General features: G+C 41.1%; 1 protein-coding gene across 2 annotated transcripts in view; it reads right to left on the bottom strand.

The window, feature by feature from the left end:
- Positions 1-19,165, bottom strand: part of LOC100026375 (netrin-4-like) — a 72,453-nt gene that overhangs the window by 36,178 nt on the left and 17,110 nt on the right. For both annotated transcript variants that reach the window (XM_007500282.2, XM_007500281.2), the window contains exons 3-4: positions 11,461-11,996; positions 3,920-4,183 (exon numbers count right to left, since the gene is read on the bottom strand). In XM_007500282.2, the coding sequence (XP_007500344.2) occupies positions 3,920-4,183; positions 11,461-11,996 (800 nt within the window). The remainder of the gene's footprint in view (positions 1-3,919; positions 4,184-11,460; positions 11,997-19,165) is intronic.

Raw genomic sequence — 19,165 nt, forward strand, 5'->3', positions numbered from 1 at the left:
GAGTTGAGTCAAAGTCTCTCTTGCCTTCCAACTGGCAAATGTCCTGATCAAATTCACTGGCTCTGCCCAACAATATTTCCATCGTTTGCAACAGGATGGCCCCCAGGGAGCACAACAAAAGTCCTGCCATGTTTCTTCCTCTGTTTAGAAACTGGAGCCAGGAATGGCCTTGTGACAGAGTCCTTAGTCACCGTAGCCCCACTGGGCAGAGATGAATGTTTGGGAACTTAGCAGTAGTCAGTAACACAAGCTTGTTTATAGAGCTACTGCTCAGAGCAAGTTTCTTCTCTTGCCAGCAAGGGAGGAGCTCTGTGGGAAAAAATAGGACCCGACCCAACATCTCAGGAGGCTCTAGCTCTCCCAGCCACACACTAGCTGCTTTGGTTACTGAGTGTCATGATGCTTGGCTACAATCCCATTGCCCTCATTCTACCTGAAACAATAAAGCTTGAGATTTGGGGCCACCTCATGACTTGCCCCTCATAATTCTGTGCACAAAGGAGCTAAATTTAAGATTATTTCAAGACTACCAGTAACCTGTCTTGGAAAATACATGTAGAAAATGGGTTCTCTTTTGATGGAGAGATTTTGTAGGTGTGCCTGTTTGTAGACAATATTGTTGTTTACCAGGACTACCACCCCTGGAGAATTATTATTGTTGGTCTTCTAAATGGGCAACCTAAAGATTCCATGATAGATCCAAGGAGGCTGATTATCTAGCTCCCTGGAACTACCTAGATAAAGCCAATTTTCATTCGAAAAGACCAGCCTAGCCATCCACACTAGAAACACAAAGTGGACAAAGAATGAATATTGCCCAGATGATAACAAGTACTTGGATAAGCAGTCCATTCAGGTATTCTATCAAAGCATAATGTTTGGGCAATTATTGCACATGAACAATGTGCTGGGCCCAGAACTGATTAGAGAGAATGTTCATAGAGGTCATAGACTTGGAGCTGGAAAGAACCTTAATGGTCCTTGAATTCTACATCACTTTACACATGAAGAAGTTGAGACTAAGGCAACTTTCTCAGGGCCCCACAGTGTATGGAGTAGAATCCTTTTTAAAATTTAAAATTTTTATTTCTTTTTAAAACCCTCCCCTTCCCTCTTAGAATAAATACTATGTTTTGGTTCCAAAGCAGAAGAGCAGTAAGGGCTAGGCAATGGGAGTTAAGTGACTTGTACAGGATTATAGCTAGGAAGTGTCTGAGGTCCTATTTGAACCCAGGTCTTCCTGTTTCCAGGCCTGGCTCTCTATCCACTGAGCCACCTAGCTGTCTCTGAAGCAGAATTCAATCAAACCCAGCTCTTTTTTTGCTTCAGCTCCAGTGCTTTATCCATAATCCCATGCTGCCTCTTAAAGAGAAGAGACTGATTTGAATTGTATTTAGAAAAGTCATTCAGTTATCAAGCAGTTATTTGGCATTTGCTAAAGGCCAGGAATTGCTAAACACTAGGAAGACAAAAAAAAAAGCAAATAACTGCTTTCCACCATAAAAGACATCTTTTCCCACCTCCTGAGTTGTGTGTGTGTGTGTGTGTGTGTGTGTGTGTGTGTGTGTGTGTGAGTTGTCTGAAGCACTAAGGAGTCAACTGACTTGCCCACGGTCATTCAACCAGCTTTTATCAAAGGTAGGAATTGAACCCAAGTCCAGGTAAGCTCTTCATTCACTAAGTCGTCTTACCTCTCAACATTGTTTCTTAAGAGAAATAATAACAATGTAAGACCCAATATTTGGGTCCAAAACAATCAGTTTACAAGTTCAAGCTAGGGAAGACATAACTAGAGAGAAATTATGAAATATATATGGTTTTTAAAAACCCTGTACCCTCTATCTTAGTATCATTTCTAAGACAGAAGAGTGGCAAAGATGGGGCAATTAAGGTTAACTGACACCCAGGACCACACAGCTAGGAAGTGTCTGAGGCCAGATTTGGATCCAGAACTTTCTGACTCCAGGCCTGGTGCTCTATCCACTGTGCTACCTAGCTGCCCCAAGATTTGGATACTCGATATGTCAAAAATGTGTTATATAAGCAGGAAAGTGAATATAGGTTATCCTAGGATGAATTAAAAGAGGCATGGTGTCCACGGTTAAGGAGGTGCGAGTCCCACCATACCTTGCTTTGCTGAAGTCAGTAATTTAGCAAATTATTGAATTCAATTTTAAGAGCCATATTTAGGAAAGACTTAGAATTGTTAGGGAGGAAGGTCATTGTAAAATCAAAATATCATTTCAGCTTGCCTAATCCCACTTCATTTACAGGTGACGAAACTGGAATCCAGAGAAACTGAGGAACTTGACCAAGGCATACAGTGCAATGGTGACAGAGGAAAGAAAGGAAAAAAGCATTTATTAAGTGCCTACTATGTGCCAGGCACTGTACTAAAAGCTTTACAAATATGATTTAATTTGATCTTTGTCCAGTGTCCCCTCATTTTACATTTGAGGAAACTGAGGCAAACAGAAGTTAAGTGACTTACCCAGTCACCAGGCTAGAAAGTCTGAGGCTGGATTTGAACTCGAGTCTTCCTGATTCCAGGCTCAGAGCTCTAAGCCAGATGTCCTGATAATTAATCCAGAACTTTTTCCATGACACTAATAGCCCTGCATCACTCTTTATCCTGTTTTAGGGATGAGTCACTGAAATTTCTTCCAAATATTTCCATCCAACTATGGCCCAGAGGCCACAAAAGGAAAGGAGAAATTGGCTCTTAGATTGTGAAAGTAATGCTGACCTCCAGTAAGGGTCACTGGGTTTGTCTTCTGGGTGGCCAGAGAATGCTTTTCTGCCCCCATCTATATCTATTTATCAATGATCTTGACCATGGCATCATTTCCATATTTCATCTTCTGGCACTGGAATGATGACACTTGTCAGAGCACAGCTCTTGATTTCTAGAGATTGCCTCTAATTCTTGGGCAGATAGGTTAGGGTTAGTGAAGTGGATCAACCACTAGTCTTGGGAGTCAAGAAGGCCTGAATTCTAATTCTTCCTTAGTCACTCATTAGTTATGTGACCCTGGGCAAGACACTTAATCTTTTAGCCTCAGTTGTCTCCTCTATAAGTTGGGGAGCAAAAAAGCACCCACCTCCTCCTAGGGTGGTTGTAAGGATCAGATGATATATTTGTATAACCCTTTGCAAATGTTAAAGAAGAAGATGATAATGAAGAGGGTGATTACCTGGGAACAAACAAATAGATGTCCCAGTGATTTGGCCATATGCCCGTACCTCTAGGCTTCAAATTTTTTCTTCTGTAAAATGAAAGGGCTACTTTAGATGTTCTCTGAAGTCACATCCAGCTCTAATATTCCTTGTTCTACATCCTAATATTCTATGTCTTAAACTCCTTCCCAGTTCTAATATTCTGTAATCCAATACTCCCTCCAAAAACATTATGGGACAAAAAGAAATACAAAACATAACTCTTGTCCTCAGAGAGTTTATAGTCTAGCAGAGAAGTACTCACACCACTGTAAAACATGCCAGAATGTGATCAGGATGGGAGATGCTAAGAGTTACGAATGAGTTTAGGGCATTTCTCCATTGGTGGTGAGGGAAGCTTCATAGGGAAGGGGGCATTTGAGCTTGGCCTTAAAAGATAAGGAAAATCTCCATAGAACAAGATGGCGGAGAGGGCTGAGAGAATGGCACAAACAGAGGCATAAAGTACGTGTGGACTTAGCCTTCTATCCTAGTCAGCTAGAACAAATGATGCATGAGATCCTTCCCATTAACCAGCCTTTGCCCCATACTTCCCATCTTACCTAACAATCCCTGATCATCACTGGGTCCTCGGCTCTCCCTTCCACAATGGAAACCTTCAATGGCCAGATCATGCAAACACTCATTTCCCAAATGGGTAGATCATAGAGGATCCCAGCCCCATTGAAGGCATGCTCCTCACCATACTCCTGGAGTTTTCTGTCTCATCAGCTGGCTGACACCTCTCCCCATGTCCATTGCAGAAGCAGCTTCCACGGACGATCAGGTCATAGATGGCATAGTGGGCAAATCGCTGGGGCTTCTCTGGGAGCCTTGCCTCCTGGCAGGGGCAATCCTGCCTTTTTAGCAGCAAGAGACGGAGGTTGGTGAGTTTTAGCAAATCTTGGGCTTCAGGGCCATAAGGATCATCCACCTGATTGGTTGGAGTTAGGGCCCGGTAGATAACCTGAGAAATGAAAATATGAATGAAGCTGCCTGAATAGCAATGTGAGCTCCCTGAAGGCATGGACCTTCATTGTTTTTGTATCCCTGGCACCTAGCCCAGTGCCTGGCACACAGCAGGCCTTCTGATTGAGTGGAATTGAGACTAGAAGGTCTTCCTTGGGAAGAGAACAAAATTCAATCACAAGGCCTGGGCTAAAGGCAAAGTTCTCCCACTTAATGACTATTTGATCTTGGTTGGGTCATTTTCCTTAGGCCTCAGTTTCTTTTTCTATAAAAATGAAAATATTAGACTATATATATGATATCTGAGGTCTCTTTTGGTTCGAACATTCTGTGAATAGAGACCTAAAGTAGTGTTTATTCTTGAGTAGGGCTAGCCTTGCCAGGAGATAGAGTAGGCTGCCTATATGGTATGATAATAATAATATTTATTCTTAATTTTTTCTCAATTACATGTCAATAAAAAATTTCAAAAATTCTTTTAAAACATTTGGAGTTCATATTCTCTCCCTCCTTCACCTTACCCTTCCTTTAGAAAGCAAACAATTTGATGCAGATTATACATGTGCAAAAAAAAGATAAAAATAATAACTTTTATGTAGTGGCTTTAAATTTTGCAAAACACTTTACAAATATAATCTCATTTTATCTTTACAACAACCCTGGAAAGTATCATCTTCATTTTACAGATGAAGAAACTGAGGCTGGCAGAAGTTTAACTACAGTCACAAAGCTAGTGGCTAAGACCACCTATGAACTCAGGCCCAGCACTCTGCACACTATCGTGCCCCTGCATGTTCTAAGCCAATCTTTCCCTCACTTATTCACTGATACCTAAAATTCCTTTAAGAAGAAGAAACACTTCCATTCCACCATTAAGGATAAGGCTAAAAAGAACTCTCACAGAGCTGTTTTGCAATATATCGTCTTTAAGGAAAAGAAGAAAAGTCTGTACTCAAATTCAGGAGCCCAGGATAATGGCAGGGGAATTGGCTTTGGCACCCCGATACTCTCGATTAAATTGCACAAGCATTTCTTCTGTGCCCACCAGATGCCAGCAGGTAGGGAGACAAATACCAGTTTTCTAGCTGCAGGGGATGGACTAGACAGGGTAAGGCCTGGATGCTGGGAAACCAGCTAAGAGACTCTTAAGATACTGAAGACATGACATGATGAGGGCTCAGATGGAGGCAAGATGAGCGAAAGATGTGATAGGTATCAGTAAGACCTAGATTGGAATCCCCAGAGTGATTTGCCAGCTGTGTATCTGAGACTCAATGTCCTTCCTCATCCATTCAAGTGAAGGGATTAAAATGAGTGATTTTAAGGCTCTTCCCTGTCTCTAAAGCTTAGACCTCTATGAATTTCAGATCTGGCTTCTGCTCTCACTCCCTAGAAGACCCCAGATGTTATTTCCTTTTTTCTAGGACTCGGATTCCCTTTGCATAATAGAGGTCTATTGGATTCCATCTAGGTTCTTTGGGTTTGGGAACTGTAGATTCTCTCACTTATCTTCAGCCTAAGTGTTCAATTAAACCAAGAGAAATAGAATATGGAGAAAAGAGAGGGAGGAAGAAAAGGAAAGGAAACTGAAGGGGAAAATGGTAAAGCATGCTGGGGATGGAGGATGGGAAGAAAGAAAGAAAGAAAGAAAAGAAAGAGAAAGAAAGAAAGAAAGAAAGAAAGAAAGAAATGAAAGAAAGAAAGAAAGAAGAAAGAAAGAAAGAAAGAAAGATAAGAAAGAAAGAAAGAAAGAAAGAAAGAAAAGAAAGAAAGAAAGAAAGGAAGGAAGGAAGGAAGGAAGGAAGGAAGGAAGGAAGGAAGAAGGAAGGAAGGAAGGAAGAAAGAAGGAAGAAGAAGAAAGAAAGAAGAAAGAAAGAAAGAAGAAAGAAAGAAAGAAAGAAAGAAAGAAAGAAAGAAAGAAAGAAAGAAAGAAAGGAAGGAAGGAAGGAAGGAAGGAAGGAAGGAAGGAAGGAAGGGAAGGAGGAAGGAAGGAAGGAAGGAAGGAAGGAAGGAAGGAGGAAGGAAGGAAGGAAGGAGAGGAAGAAAGAAAGAAAGAAAGAAAGAAAGAAGAAAGAAAGAAAGAAAGAAAGAAAGAAAGAAATGAAAGAGAACGAAAGAGCAAGAAAGAAAAGAAAGAAAGAAAGAAAGAAAGAAAGAAAGAAAGAAAGAAAGAAAGAAAGAAAGAAAGAAAGAAAGAAAGGGAACAAAAAACATTTTTTAAGCATTTATGTGCCAAGCATTTAGTTAGAGAAGATCTAGAAAAAGGACGCTGGAGGCAGAAAATTTGAATTTTACCAAACTAAAATTTTGCTCTAAGCCAGGCCTTTGCCCCAGACAGAGAAACAAATGTCTCTTTTTCCCCCTTTAGAAGAACTATGAACCCACCCCCACCCCGCTTCCATCTAAGGCTCCCAAAGGAAAAAGAGCCCCCTTGCCTCCCTGGAACCTCTGGCCATGGCTCTGAGTCATGACCAGATCGGAGCATTCTATTTTTGTCTAAATGAGGTCAGGCCCCAGTCTTGCGCTCTGTGCTTGGGTTCTATTGCTCAGCAGGGCCCTTTATACCAAGGGCGAGCCAGAGGCACACTCTCTGTCACCCAGCCAGCCCACTCAGCAACATTTGTTCTCTAGGCTTAATCCTCTTTAGAGAATCTTAGAGCTGGAAGCGACCTTGGAATCATGTCATCCAACCCCCTCCCTTTTCAAAGGAGGAAACTGAGACCCAGAAAGGGATCTCAGGGGAATCCAGTGAATTACTGATAGAGATGGGTTGAGATCCCAGGTGTCCTGCCTCCCAAGTCCCCTGTCTATAGGATTTAGACCCTGAAGGTCAGTTGGTCCAACACACTCATTTTCCAGATGAGGAAACTGAGACCTAGGAAGACAAGAGAATTGCTCTGAAGCATACAGGTTGTAAGTAGGAGAGACAGAATTTGAATCCAGTCCCCTTTCTCATCACTGTTCCTCGCTGTGTTCACTCCATTTACAGAGCTCTTTATAACCTTTGGCTGGCTGGCTTTAGCCATGACTTCTCGAGCTCCAATCCTCTCCATTGCAAATTGGGTTCTGAGCCTGACTCATAGAATGACAGACTAGGTCTAGAGCTGGAATCAGAAGTCATCCAGGTCAACCCTCTTCATTGTGCAGATAAGGAAACTGAGGCTCAGGGAGCTTAAATGAGTAGTCTGTGTGATCTCACTACTCCCTGGGATGTCAGCACTCTCCAGGGATCTCTCAGGGGGGTTCTGTTCCTGTATTGGTTGGAGTAGCTGACCTCTGAGATCTCTAACAACTTGAGAGTTGGTGGTTCTGTCCTTGTTCTGAAGGGTTCTGGTCCATGAGACTAAGGTGACATATTGGACCGGTCTACCATCAGCCCAACGGAAACTTTGATTTCAGAGATTTCTCTCCTTTCTAGCTCTGCATTTTTTTTCAAGTGGACAGACAAGTTGAAAAACTTGCTGCATGGAAAATATTTTGTCCATTCCTTTGTACTCTGGGAGGGCCCAGAGGAGAGGGGGAAGGGGTGTCGGCTGATGCCCCAGACATCATTCTATTGTGGAGCTGGCTAGATCAAATCCCAGTCAGACTGCCTGGTGCAGCACAAGCCTTAAGCTGATCAAGCAGCACAGCCCACAAGGGCCTTCATCCTGAGCCCCTGGGGACTGTGGGGGGTCCTCTCTTCCCTTACCATGAACTGAGCTGTCACGTATCCCCCCCAAGCCACCGAGGGACCTGACATTCCCCAAGCCAAAGGAGCCATGAGCTAACAGCCCCAGCTGCAGAGGCCAGCTGTCCACATTCCAACAGTCCACACAGCCGTAAGCCGACGTCTGGCTGGTCCAGGTCCCACATCCCCTACCCGGGCAGAGCCGCGAGGCAGGTCCTCCAGTCCCCTGTCTGCATTCCCCTGGGCATCAGAGCTGCCATATTGCCAATTTGGGCAAGATCCTCCCATTCTGGTTCATAGAAACTGGGAGATGAAGGAGGGGGCAGAAAGGATGGCACTTCTCTGGGATTGCCTGTGCTGTCCCAGGCAAATGGACACCCTGTGGTTATACCAAGTATCTGATCCCCTCTAATGGCTCTAATGGGTGTCATGATGTCCTTTTCAGGAATGGATGGGAATTCTTGCCCCTGTGTTCCCCATTTCTACCAAATGTTTTCCATCCAGAGGAGCTAGATCAGCTTTGGTGAGACTGGCTCCTATATCCCCTCTCCCCACCCCACCTGCCAACCATATAAAGCTCTAAGAATTGACATAGGAAATTGTACTTGTGTTTAAGCTTTCTTGATATTGGCAGATACTCCTAACTCTCTTGCTTGCTACTGGACTGTCCCATTCTGTTCCTCTCTCCGATTCTCCTAGTCCCTCTCCATCCTTAACATCTGACTCCTTTTCATAGCATCTTTCTAGCTCTTCAGTATGGTGATGCTCTACTTTGAGAAGAAGATAGAGCACTATGCTAGAGTCAGAAAGATCTGAATTAAAATCTAGCTAGCTGTGTGATCCTGGGCAAGTCACTTGTACCCTGTTTGCCTCTGTTTCTTATCTGTAAAAAAGGGACACAGCAGAGAAGGAAATGACAAACCACTCCAGCATCTTTGCCAAGGAAACTCCATGAACAAAGTCCATGGGGTCATATAGAGTCAGACATAAATGAAAGCCTGAACAACACCATGGATTTAAACCCCAGCTCTGACTACTAGCCAACACAAGCATAGCACTTTAAAGTTTGCCATGTGCTTTACAAACATAATCTTATTTAATCCTCACAAAAACTCTGAGAGATGTGGGTTATTATTTTCTCCAATTTTACAGGTGAGGAAATTGAGGCAGAGTTTAAGTGACTTGACTAAGGTCACACAGTTAGTGAGTGTCTGAGGCTAGTTTTGAACTCAAATCTTCCTGACTTCAGGTCTATTAAAGGCAATCTTTGGGGAAAGTAAGTGAGACATTGTAAAGGTAGAAGAAAACTAGACTAGAAAAGAGAAACACTCCAGCTAAGAAGAGAAGACTTCTGCATCTTGGGAAGCAAATGAATTTTTCTCCATATTGGCTTTAGTGTCTAGAACAAGCAAGGGTGGTGACTAAGATAAGTGTAAAAGCAAGGTATGGGCCCATAAGAATAAAATCAGGGTCTCTAAAATATAGAAAGAACCAAAGCTTCCAATGACTGCTACGGACCATGAAAAGAGCTTTTAGTTTTTAGCTATCCCAGAGAACTCATTTTGCCTCCATTTTCTTTGTCAAAGAGAATGGACTTTGGACAAGAATGTTCAAAATAAAAACTGGTTAATAGGGAGTTCAAACCCAACATTTTTATAAATAACTTTTTAAAAAAGGCATAAGCATTGTTAAATTTATAGGGACATGGGGATAAGAACTGGTCAGGAACTTTTCTCCAATTTGCAGTCTTATAGACCTGCATAGAGCAGAAAGAGAGGAAGTGACTTACCCAGGGTCAGTCAATGTGTGTCAGATGGAGAACCTGAACTCAGGTCTTCCTGGCTTTGAGTCCAGAACTCCAAACAGCATGCCACAATTTCTTGATAACACGAAATTTAATAGGGCTAAATATGTCATGTTCAAAAAATCAATTTCAGAAATATACATTGAAGAAATTGTCACATTTGAGGGAAGATTTTGTTATTTTAGTGGGTTAAAAACTCAATGAATCATCAATGAGTCATGGTGCTGAATGATTTTAGGACTAAGTATCCAGTACTGGGGAGATAATGGGTCCATTGTCCTCTGCCCCAATCAGACCACATCTATGTTTGGTTCCACATTTTAGAAAAGGCATATAGAAAATGCACTGACATGCGTAGCCATTTTTGATGACATGTGGCCGCATGCAGCCACATGCAGAGAAGTATGGGGCCACATGCCAAGAAGGATGTGAATATCACAAAATTATGGTTTTTTTCTTGAAGTGACATGCCACCTGAGTTATGCTCGGTTTTTTTTTTTGGCGAATTTTGATGCACCAAGCTCAAAAGGTTGCCCATCACTGTTCTAGGTCAAGCTCTTTCTGTAAAAATTAAACTTAAAGCTTCCCTGTGTCAGATGTAATTTAATTTTTGTATCCAGCAACCAAGATGGTCAAAGGCCACGAGGCTGTCCGGGAGAGGGACCTTAAAAGGAAATAGAAATGTTTTGTCTGGGAAAGGGGAAGGAGTAGGTTTTTCCTAAATGGAAGTCTTCTGGTAAAATGTCTTTGATAATAACTTAGAAGCTGAAGAAGGAGATTCATGGTTCAATGTGGATTAGAGTAGATGGTCTTTATTATCTTTTCCAATTCCCTGATCCTAGGTTATACAATAATTATCCAGTCCTAGGTTATAGGAGGTTATCCAATGAACTCTTGTTAATTTGTTAACTAACCATCAGTTCATAGACAAAACCCAAATTAGCAAATATAGGAGTAAATCCATTAGATGACTCCAAATTTCCCTGATAAGAACCATATCTTTCAATTAAGACATTGAGAGCCCCATTCCAAGGGTCAGTGTTATGCAGGATCTCTTGTCAGACTGAATGGATGCTCATTAAACAAAATTCAATCATGGGGTGAGAGTTTCAAGTCTTTAGAGGTATTGTATTTAGTTTTTTCTAGACCTGGATATAGACTGTTGTCTAGTTGAGAATAAACCTGGCTTTACAAGTCTGTGGAAAGAAATAAAGTTTTAAATAGTGCAAATAGTGAAATGCTATAAACTTTAAACTCACATACTAATTGAATTTAAGAGCCTAGATATATCCAATCAGTGGAACAGAAGAGCAGATGAAAAGGAGAAGTTGGGGCAAAGGTAATGGAGGAAATCTTCAAGAAGAAATTGGGAAGGCAGCTAGGCAGTTCAGTAGATAGATAGAGAGCTAGACTTGGAGATGGAAGATTCTGGGTTCAAATGTGGCCTCCAGTATTTCTTAGCTGTATAACCTTGGGCAAGTCACTTGACCCCAGTTTCCTAGCCCTTACCCATATTCTGCCTTGGAACTTATAGTATTTATCCTAAGACAGAAGGTAAGGAAGGACTTTAGAAAAATAAAAAAGAAGAAATTAGGTCTCATAGGATGGGAAATGAATTTGGGTGTGATGGGTAGAGATGCTGGAGGAAATGTCAGCAAAGGAGGGAAAGTAGGAGTGAGCATAGATGACCCATGCAAGAGATACTGAGGACATCAGTCTTACTGGAGATAGAGGGTTCATATTGGAGATGAGAAGTTGGTTGGGGCTAGATTAGTGTCAAACTGTTGGATAGAGCACTTACCTCACCTCTTGTACAAGGAATAGCTCCCGAATACCTAGACGTACAAGGGGAGCCTTCTTCAAGGAGGTCATCTTGGAGTCCAAAGGTGGCTGTACAGTTGGCGGCAAAATATTTATAGGGCCTCCAGGTATGTCCATCATCCTGGGAACGCTCCAGGATCATGGCTGCTGGCCGGGGAGATCTGAAGACCACTATAACATGAGTCAGGTAGAACTCTGTCTCAAAGTCCAAACGAATCTCTTCTCGTGAGATGCCCGCAGCTGATTGCCACCAGGTGTTGGGAGAGGTAAAGACGTCGTCTGTCATGGAGGATGACGGGTGGGAATTGTTAGGTTGCTGAGCATTGCACTTGGTGCATTGAAGATGACCACAGTCCAAGGTGTTGGATGGGAGGAGAGGCTGTTCCACATAGGAGCAGGACAACTCCGTACCACTCTCCCCACAGGTAGTGAATGTGATAGGGGTCCTGCCTATGGCAAGGTTCCCCACAGGAGGGTTGCAGGCCTGGTGGTCACAGCGGAAGGGATGGAATTTCTCTGCATGTTCAACATACAAACATCACCCCCCCAAAAAAAAGTCATATTTAGTAGTGTAGTCATTGCCCCTAATCTTCCCAGAACCATATTTTTTCACATCCTCTCATTTTCATTTAAAGGGTTTTTGGTTTCAAGTTTTACAGACTACCAGAACTAAAAAAGAACTTTAGAACACAAAATGTTATAAGATAGAATGATAGAGATGGAAGTAACCTTAGAAATTGTCTTATTCAATCTTCGTATATAGTGAAGGAGACAACCAAGGCCCAGGAAAAGAAGGGACTTACCCAAGCTTTCCCAGGTAGAATTCTAAAGCAGAAGAGGGGTATGGGTTAGGCAATTGGGGTTAAGTAACTTTCCCAGGGTCACACAGCTAGGAAATGTCTGAAGCCAGATTTGAACCCTAGTCCTCCTAACTTCAGATCTATCCACTGTGCTACCTAGCTGTACCAACAGAATCTTTCTTAAGAGAGGAGACTACAAGTATAAAACCCCTGAGGAGAGGCAACCCAGGGACCAACTGAGCAGTAGAAAGTAAAGGGCAGAGAATTTACTAAAGGTAAATTTAGATAGGAGAAGGGAAGAGGGAATACCAAGACCACAGGAGCCTAAAAGATGGGATGGGAGAGGAAAAAGGACTCCCAAGTCAGTTTGGGATTGGCAGAGAGCTTTGCCAACTTCCCAATTTTACTAAGACTCCAGTGTCACGTCCAGACTCTTCTGACTGGCATTTGATATCCTCCATAATCTTGTTTCCTTTTACCCTTCCAAACTCATCTACTGCTCCTCTCTTGTGCAAACCCTCCTCTTTCAGCTAGACAAATCATCCTCATTATTCCAATCCCTCCCCTGCCCAGCTCATATTTCTCCATCTGTGCCTTTGAAGTTGTCAAATAAAACAAATTCCTCCAATAGTTACATAAGAATATATTCTTGTATACATGTATATGTTATTGTATCTATGTGTGTGTATTTATATATGCAACCTATATTATTTCTGTGTGTGTGTGTGTGTGTGTGTCTCATGCTGTACACTAAATCCATCAAGAGGTGGATAGTATGTTTCATTACTGGTCCTCTGGAATCAGGGACAGGAATGTAGTGGATGAATGTGATGAGATAATACTGTGTTATAAAAATGATGAAAGGGATGGTGTCCGAGAAACCTGGATACTCTTGTATGAACTGAGAAGTGAAGTGATCAGAACCAGGAAAGCAATTTATAACATCAACATTACAAAAATAATTTGGAAGACTTTTATAAATTAAAGAAGAATTTAATCAGTAGAACCAGAACAATGAATAAAATAACATCTTCTCCAAGATATAGCTCCAGTTCCTTCATTCAGTCCTCATGTTGCATGAATTTGAATCCTTTCCCCATCATGGTTGCCTTCATCTGGATGCCACCCAGCTTGTCAGTGTCCAACCTAAAAAGTGGCATTTAGGACTGAACACATTACTGTAGATGCGATCTGAGACCAGGTGACAGTATAGAAATATTGGACCCAGGTGGCAGTATCTTTCTTGGCTATTTCATACTTTTGTCTTGTATCATTCTTGCAGTTCACTAGAACCCCCAGATCTTTTTCTTATGAATTACTGTTTGCAACACTTTCCCTCATCTTGTACTTGTGTAGGCAGTTTTTTAAGTCTAGTATAAAATTTGATGAATCCTTTTCTGATAACCAGCCCTAGGATGGTCTCTCCCCTTTCTGTATTCCAAGAGTACCCGTTGCCTGTAGCCCAGGTTAGGATACAAGCTTGCTTTAGTGTAACAAGCCCTGAATTTGGTGTCTGATGGTTTGAATCCTGCCTCTGATGCTTGCTACCTACATGACCTTGGGTAAGTCATTTAATTGTTATAAGTCTCAGTTTCCTCGCCTGTAAAATGAATTAGACTACATGGCCTCAGAGATCCCTTCCATCTGTGAGATTTAAAATAGTGAAGCCCATAAACTGTAGTGAGTTAAAATGGTGGAAGATATAAATTGTGATAGATGTAAGAGAGGGTGAGTAAATTTGAGCACAGAAAATGTTTCACTACAGTGTCTTGGTTTTAAATCAAATATAAGGTGGTCACCAGGGAAATATTCCCAATTATTCAAATACCCAAGTCAACTGGGTTTTATAGAGATTTTAATTGATACAAATGTGGAATTAAAGAAAAGAGAGAAAGAGAGAAAAGGAAAAAAGTATGAAGGGCCTTAAGCCAACATGGCCTAGACCTGAGTCTTAAGAGAGAGAGATCAGTCAGTCAGTCTTTTAACACTCACCACAAGGTCTACCTAAGCAAGGATTCTAGTAACACCAGGCCAGCATCATCTCAGCTGCTTTCACCAGCTCCCTCCTCCATCTGAATGTTTCAGAATCAGTCCTTCCTCAATCTGAATGTTTCAGAATGAGTCCTCCTCAATCTGAATGTTTTCAGAATGACCTCCTCAATCTGAATGCTTCAGAATGCTCCTCTCCTCAATCTGAATTCTTATTTTTAAGGGCAAAATCTCCTATGTCACCTCCCCTAAGTTCTTCTATCTACCAATCACTGTAGTTGTTTTCCAAAGGACTGCCCATTTTGAATTCACAACTGAGTAGATTAATCTCTTTGGTAAGTCAGAAAAAAAATGCTGCTGTGTCGACTAATTTCATTAAGAGAAAACCTCTGAGTAAGTTTTCACCTTTTAGGTCTAAGTAGTTTACAAGTTTCCCCACCTTTATAGGCACCTAGCATCCCATTGTATCAATTCCAAAAACAGGCATGGCTCAAAGAACTCCTTTCCTTTATAAGTATGGTTTTCAAGTACTTTCATTGTTTAGCAAGGAGTTTTCTGTCCTAAAGCAGTCTTAAGTAAGGGTGGAATCGAGGTCCTCCCATAGCAAGGAGTTTTCTCCCCTAAAGCAGTCTTAAGTAGGGGTGGAGTAGGGATACTCCCATAGCAAGGAGTTTTCACATTCAAGTAGAGTTCTCACTATCTGGTAGGATTATTTCAAGTAGGGAATTGGAGGATTCCTCAATGTGGAGTAAAATTTTTAACATTCATAAGTCTGTGAAATTTTAAGGTTTACAATCCCCCCTGATGATCACTGGGAGACTAGTCTCCCCATTGATCATTTAACATAATCAATTTGTAATCCTAAATGCACTTCTCTGTCTTTGAACCTATGAAGGATGTCCCCTCTGGCATTTTTCTTCAATTATTGCATGGATATAAATCTCATCTCCTCAGTCTACAAGGAACTTTGAGTTCTTTGTGAGCAGAAACTTTGTCTTCCTTTCTACATTCCTAAGAACCTAGAAGAAGGTGAGGCATGCAGTAGTCATTCTGTAAACACTGGAGTTAAACTGATGGGCAGTGTGGTATGGTAGAAAGAGTATTGGATTGTCCACTGACCCTCATTCCCCCATACTTGGAATGGACTTCTTTCACATCTCTACCTTCTTTATCATTTCTTTCAAGACTCAGATCCAGTGCCACATGGCCCATACACAAAGTTGATCCTGATCTTCATACCTCCTCCTATTGTTAATGCCCTTGACTAATGCAACAAAAAAAGAAAATGACAAATGTTGGAAGTCATGTGGGAAAATTGGGAGACTAATGCACAACTGGTGGAGTTGTGAACCGATCCATTCTGGAAAGCAATTTGGAACTGTATTCAAAGGGCTACAAAATTGCTCAACAATATCACAACTATGTCTGCACCCCAAAAATATTTTTAAAAAGAAAGATAAAAGACCTATTTGTACAAAAACATTTATAGCAGTTTTTTTGATGGCAGCAAAGAATTGGAAATTGAGGGGATGACCATCTGTTGGTGAAAGGATGAACAAATATAGTTATTAATATTGATGATAAGCAGCAGGATTTCAGAAAAACCTGGAAAGACTTACATTAACTGATGCAAAGTAAAGAACCAAGAGAACACTGCACAGCAACAGCAACAACGTATGATGATCAACTGTGAATGACTTAGTTCTCTACAATATAGTGACCTAAGGCAAATACAAAGGATTTGGAATGAAAAATGCTATCCACCTCCAGAGAAAGAACTGAGAGGCTCTGAATGCTAATTAAAGCATATTCTTTTTCACTTTCTTTTTGGTGTTTCTTGGGAGGACTGTGTTTTCTTTCATAACATAATTAATATACAAATGTGTTTTGCATGGCTTAAAATATATAGTTTATATCATATTGCTTATTTTCTGGGGGGCAAGGGGAGGGAGGAAGGGAGAGAAAAAATTGGAACTCCAAATTTTAAAAAACTGTTAAAATTATTTTTACATGCAACTAAGAAAAATATTTTTAAAAACAAAAACAAAACAAATTGGACCTTGATTTATTGTTTTGTTGACTGTTTAGACTTAAGAAAATAATTGGGAAAATGTTAGTAATGCAGATTAAACTAAAAGCGTGTGGGTACATTCCCTCTACCTCCAGTTGATTGTTAAATGTTTACCAATATATCTCTGCTTCCAGGGTTCACTGTGAGGGAAATGATTTATAAATTGAAAAGTGTTGTGGAAATGTCAGCTTTTATTAAGTCAATTAATTGGATAGAAGTCTTAAGACTCCACACCAGCAGCAAATATTGGTCAAAATGTCCTCAAGCAAAAAGATACTAAAGATTACAGCTGTTTACTTACTTGTACATCCCTGATTAATGGTATGACCTTGGATGAGTCATTAACCTTGGTTTGAAAAGTCTATCTATACCACCCCGCAACCTGTTCAGTTACTGACATCCATATTCCCTCTTTAAAAAAACAAAACAGAACAACCCTTATCTTCTGCCTTAGAATTTATATTAAGTATTGGTTCTATGGAAGAAGAAAGGTAAGGACAAGATATTTGGGGTTAAATGACTTACCTAAAGTCATTCAGCTAGGAAGTATCTGAGGCTTTCCCCACTTATCAGTAATTCTTGAGGGAAGGGTATAGGGATAATTCCGACCATTCATTTATTCAAATGAACTCCTCTATCAAAATGTGAATAACAGTTCTAGATTAAAAAGGAATAGAAGGAAAGCATGGGGAAGGTGAGGACTATGAGAGAAATCCTTTTCCTTTTTCAACAAGATTTTATCATTCATGAACACTAATGAGTGCTTTGAGATCCCCCACATGAAAAAGTTGCCCAGAAGGTACTTGCTTAGTAGTTCTGTCATGGTTAATAACCATTCCTTGGAATCCTACAGCATGCAGATGCAGGAAGATCGGCTATAGTTCAATGACAAATAGCTAATTATTATAGCTTCTTATTTCTTACCAACTGGCAGAAAGTTCAATGGCTCAGAAACAAAACAAAACAAGGGTAGTTCCCAACAAAAACTGCCCTGGGTGCATTAGCTGAAATAGGGAAAGTCAGTTCTTAAAGAGAAGGTAATGGTGCTGAGAGCAAAGTGGATGTAGTTTATTTAGGGCCACCCTTAGCCTGTGTTAGGGCTCTGAAGAATAGAGCAAGTGTTCAATCAGGCTCTTAATCTTGCTTGTGTCATGGACCCCTTTGGCAGCCTAGGAAAACCCAGGGACCCCTTCTCAGGATAATGTTTTTAAATGCATAATATAAAATACAGAGGGTTATAGAAGAGCCCAATTATCAAAATATGTGTTTTAAAAACAATAAGCTCCCTGACCTCAGATTGAGTCCTTGGACCGCCCAATCTCCAAGGTTCTTTCCAGCTCTAACTTTCTTGGAGGAAGCCCAGCACAAAGAATAAACTCTATACTAGGAATAGAGGATTTAGCTTCATTCACCAGTTTTTACCATTCACTACTTACTTGATTTTGAGAAAATCCTTTGACATTTTCTTTATGGGTTTGGTCTAAAATGACCTTCGAGGTCTTATCCAGTTCCAAATTTATGATCCAGTGATCTATGATTCTCAACTGTAAATCTAAATAAACCCTGCCATCGTATATTCTCTATCAAGGATTAAAGTATGATCTCCCATTCTTCTAGGGGTCTTCAGAACAATGGAAACTCTTCAAAATCTAAAGGTGTGAATTGTTAATGGTAGAATGTCATCCATTGTTGGAGGGAGCATTTTTGAAGTAGATTTAGAGCTGTCATAGGATCATGGATTTGTAGCTCAAGGGAACCTTAGAGGCTAACAATTTCTACCTCCCTCATTTTCAGTTGAAGAAACTGAGACAAAGAGGGCAAAGACTTGCCTAGGATAACATAGCTAGTAAATGGCTCAGGTAAGGTTTGAACTCAGGTCCTACTAACTCAGAGCAGAAATGAGTCTGAAGAGTTCAGGATTGCTCTCAGGGGAAGGTAGGTACATAGCAGGCAAGTAAGGCATCTTGTAATCCTGCTAGGCTATAGGAGTTCTGAGGAGCCCCAGAAGAGTAGGAACATAGAGATTAAGAGAGTTCATAGAGCCTACAGAAGAACCCTGCAAATGGTGAAAGGGTCACTAAATAAACAGCACTTCAGGGCCAGGGAGGCCCATGGGGGGACTCATTCACACCCTCATCAGAAAAACAGCATGCTATAACATGATTCGAGTATATATAACACTGGTCTGAGAATCTTAAAACAAGGAGTTTCTGATCCAGAAACTGGATTTTGTGTGTCTCTGGGTAAATTGCTTCACCTTTCTGAGTCAGGTTGTTTTTATTCACCCATCATCTTGAAAAAGCAGATGATAATCTTGAACCACCTGCCTCCCAGAATTGTTGTGAATGATACAAATTATAAACGTTGAAATGCTATCAACATAGGAAATCTCATCATTATTCATTCAGGCTGAATTTATGAAGGCTTAGTTAGGGTGCATCCAGTTTGGCTCTGGTTGCCATCAGAGAAACTAGAAGGCTTCCAGACCTCAAGGAGCTTACCCTCTCATTAGGGAAAGAAGAAAAGAAGTAGCCCATAAATAAGGTGGTAAATCTGCCACCATGAACCTACCATGTGAGCTCAAGTAAGGCCTGGATCTTTCTGAACCTCAGCCTCCATTCTCTCCTATGTCAAATAAGGGCATTGGGATCCAAGACCTTCAAGACCCCTTTTCTATTCCAACAATTTATCTTCCTGCCCTCTATTTCTAGTCTCTATTCTAAGGCTCCTTCCCATTCTAGCCATCTATGTTCTCTCCTTCAAAAGTCCCCTCCAACTTTGAAATTCAATGACCTCTGCCATCTCTCTCAGAAATAACATCCTGC

Source organism: Monodelphis domestica, chromosome 7 (genome assembly GCF_027887165.1).
Source record: "Monodelphis domestica isolate mMonDom1 chromosome 7, mMonDom1.pri, whole genome shotgun sequence".
Lineage (NCBI taxonomy): Eukaryota > Metazoa > Chordata > Mammalia > Didelphimorphia > Didelphidae > Monodelphis > Monodelphis domestica.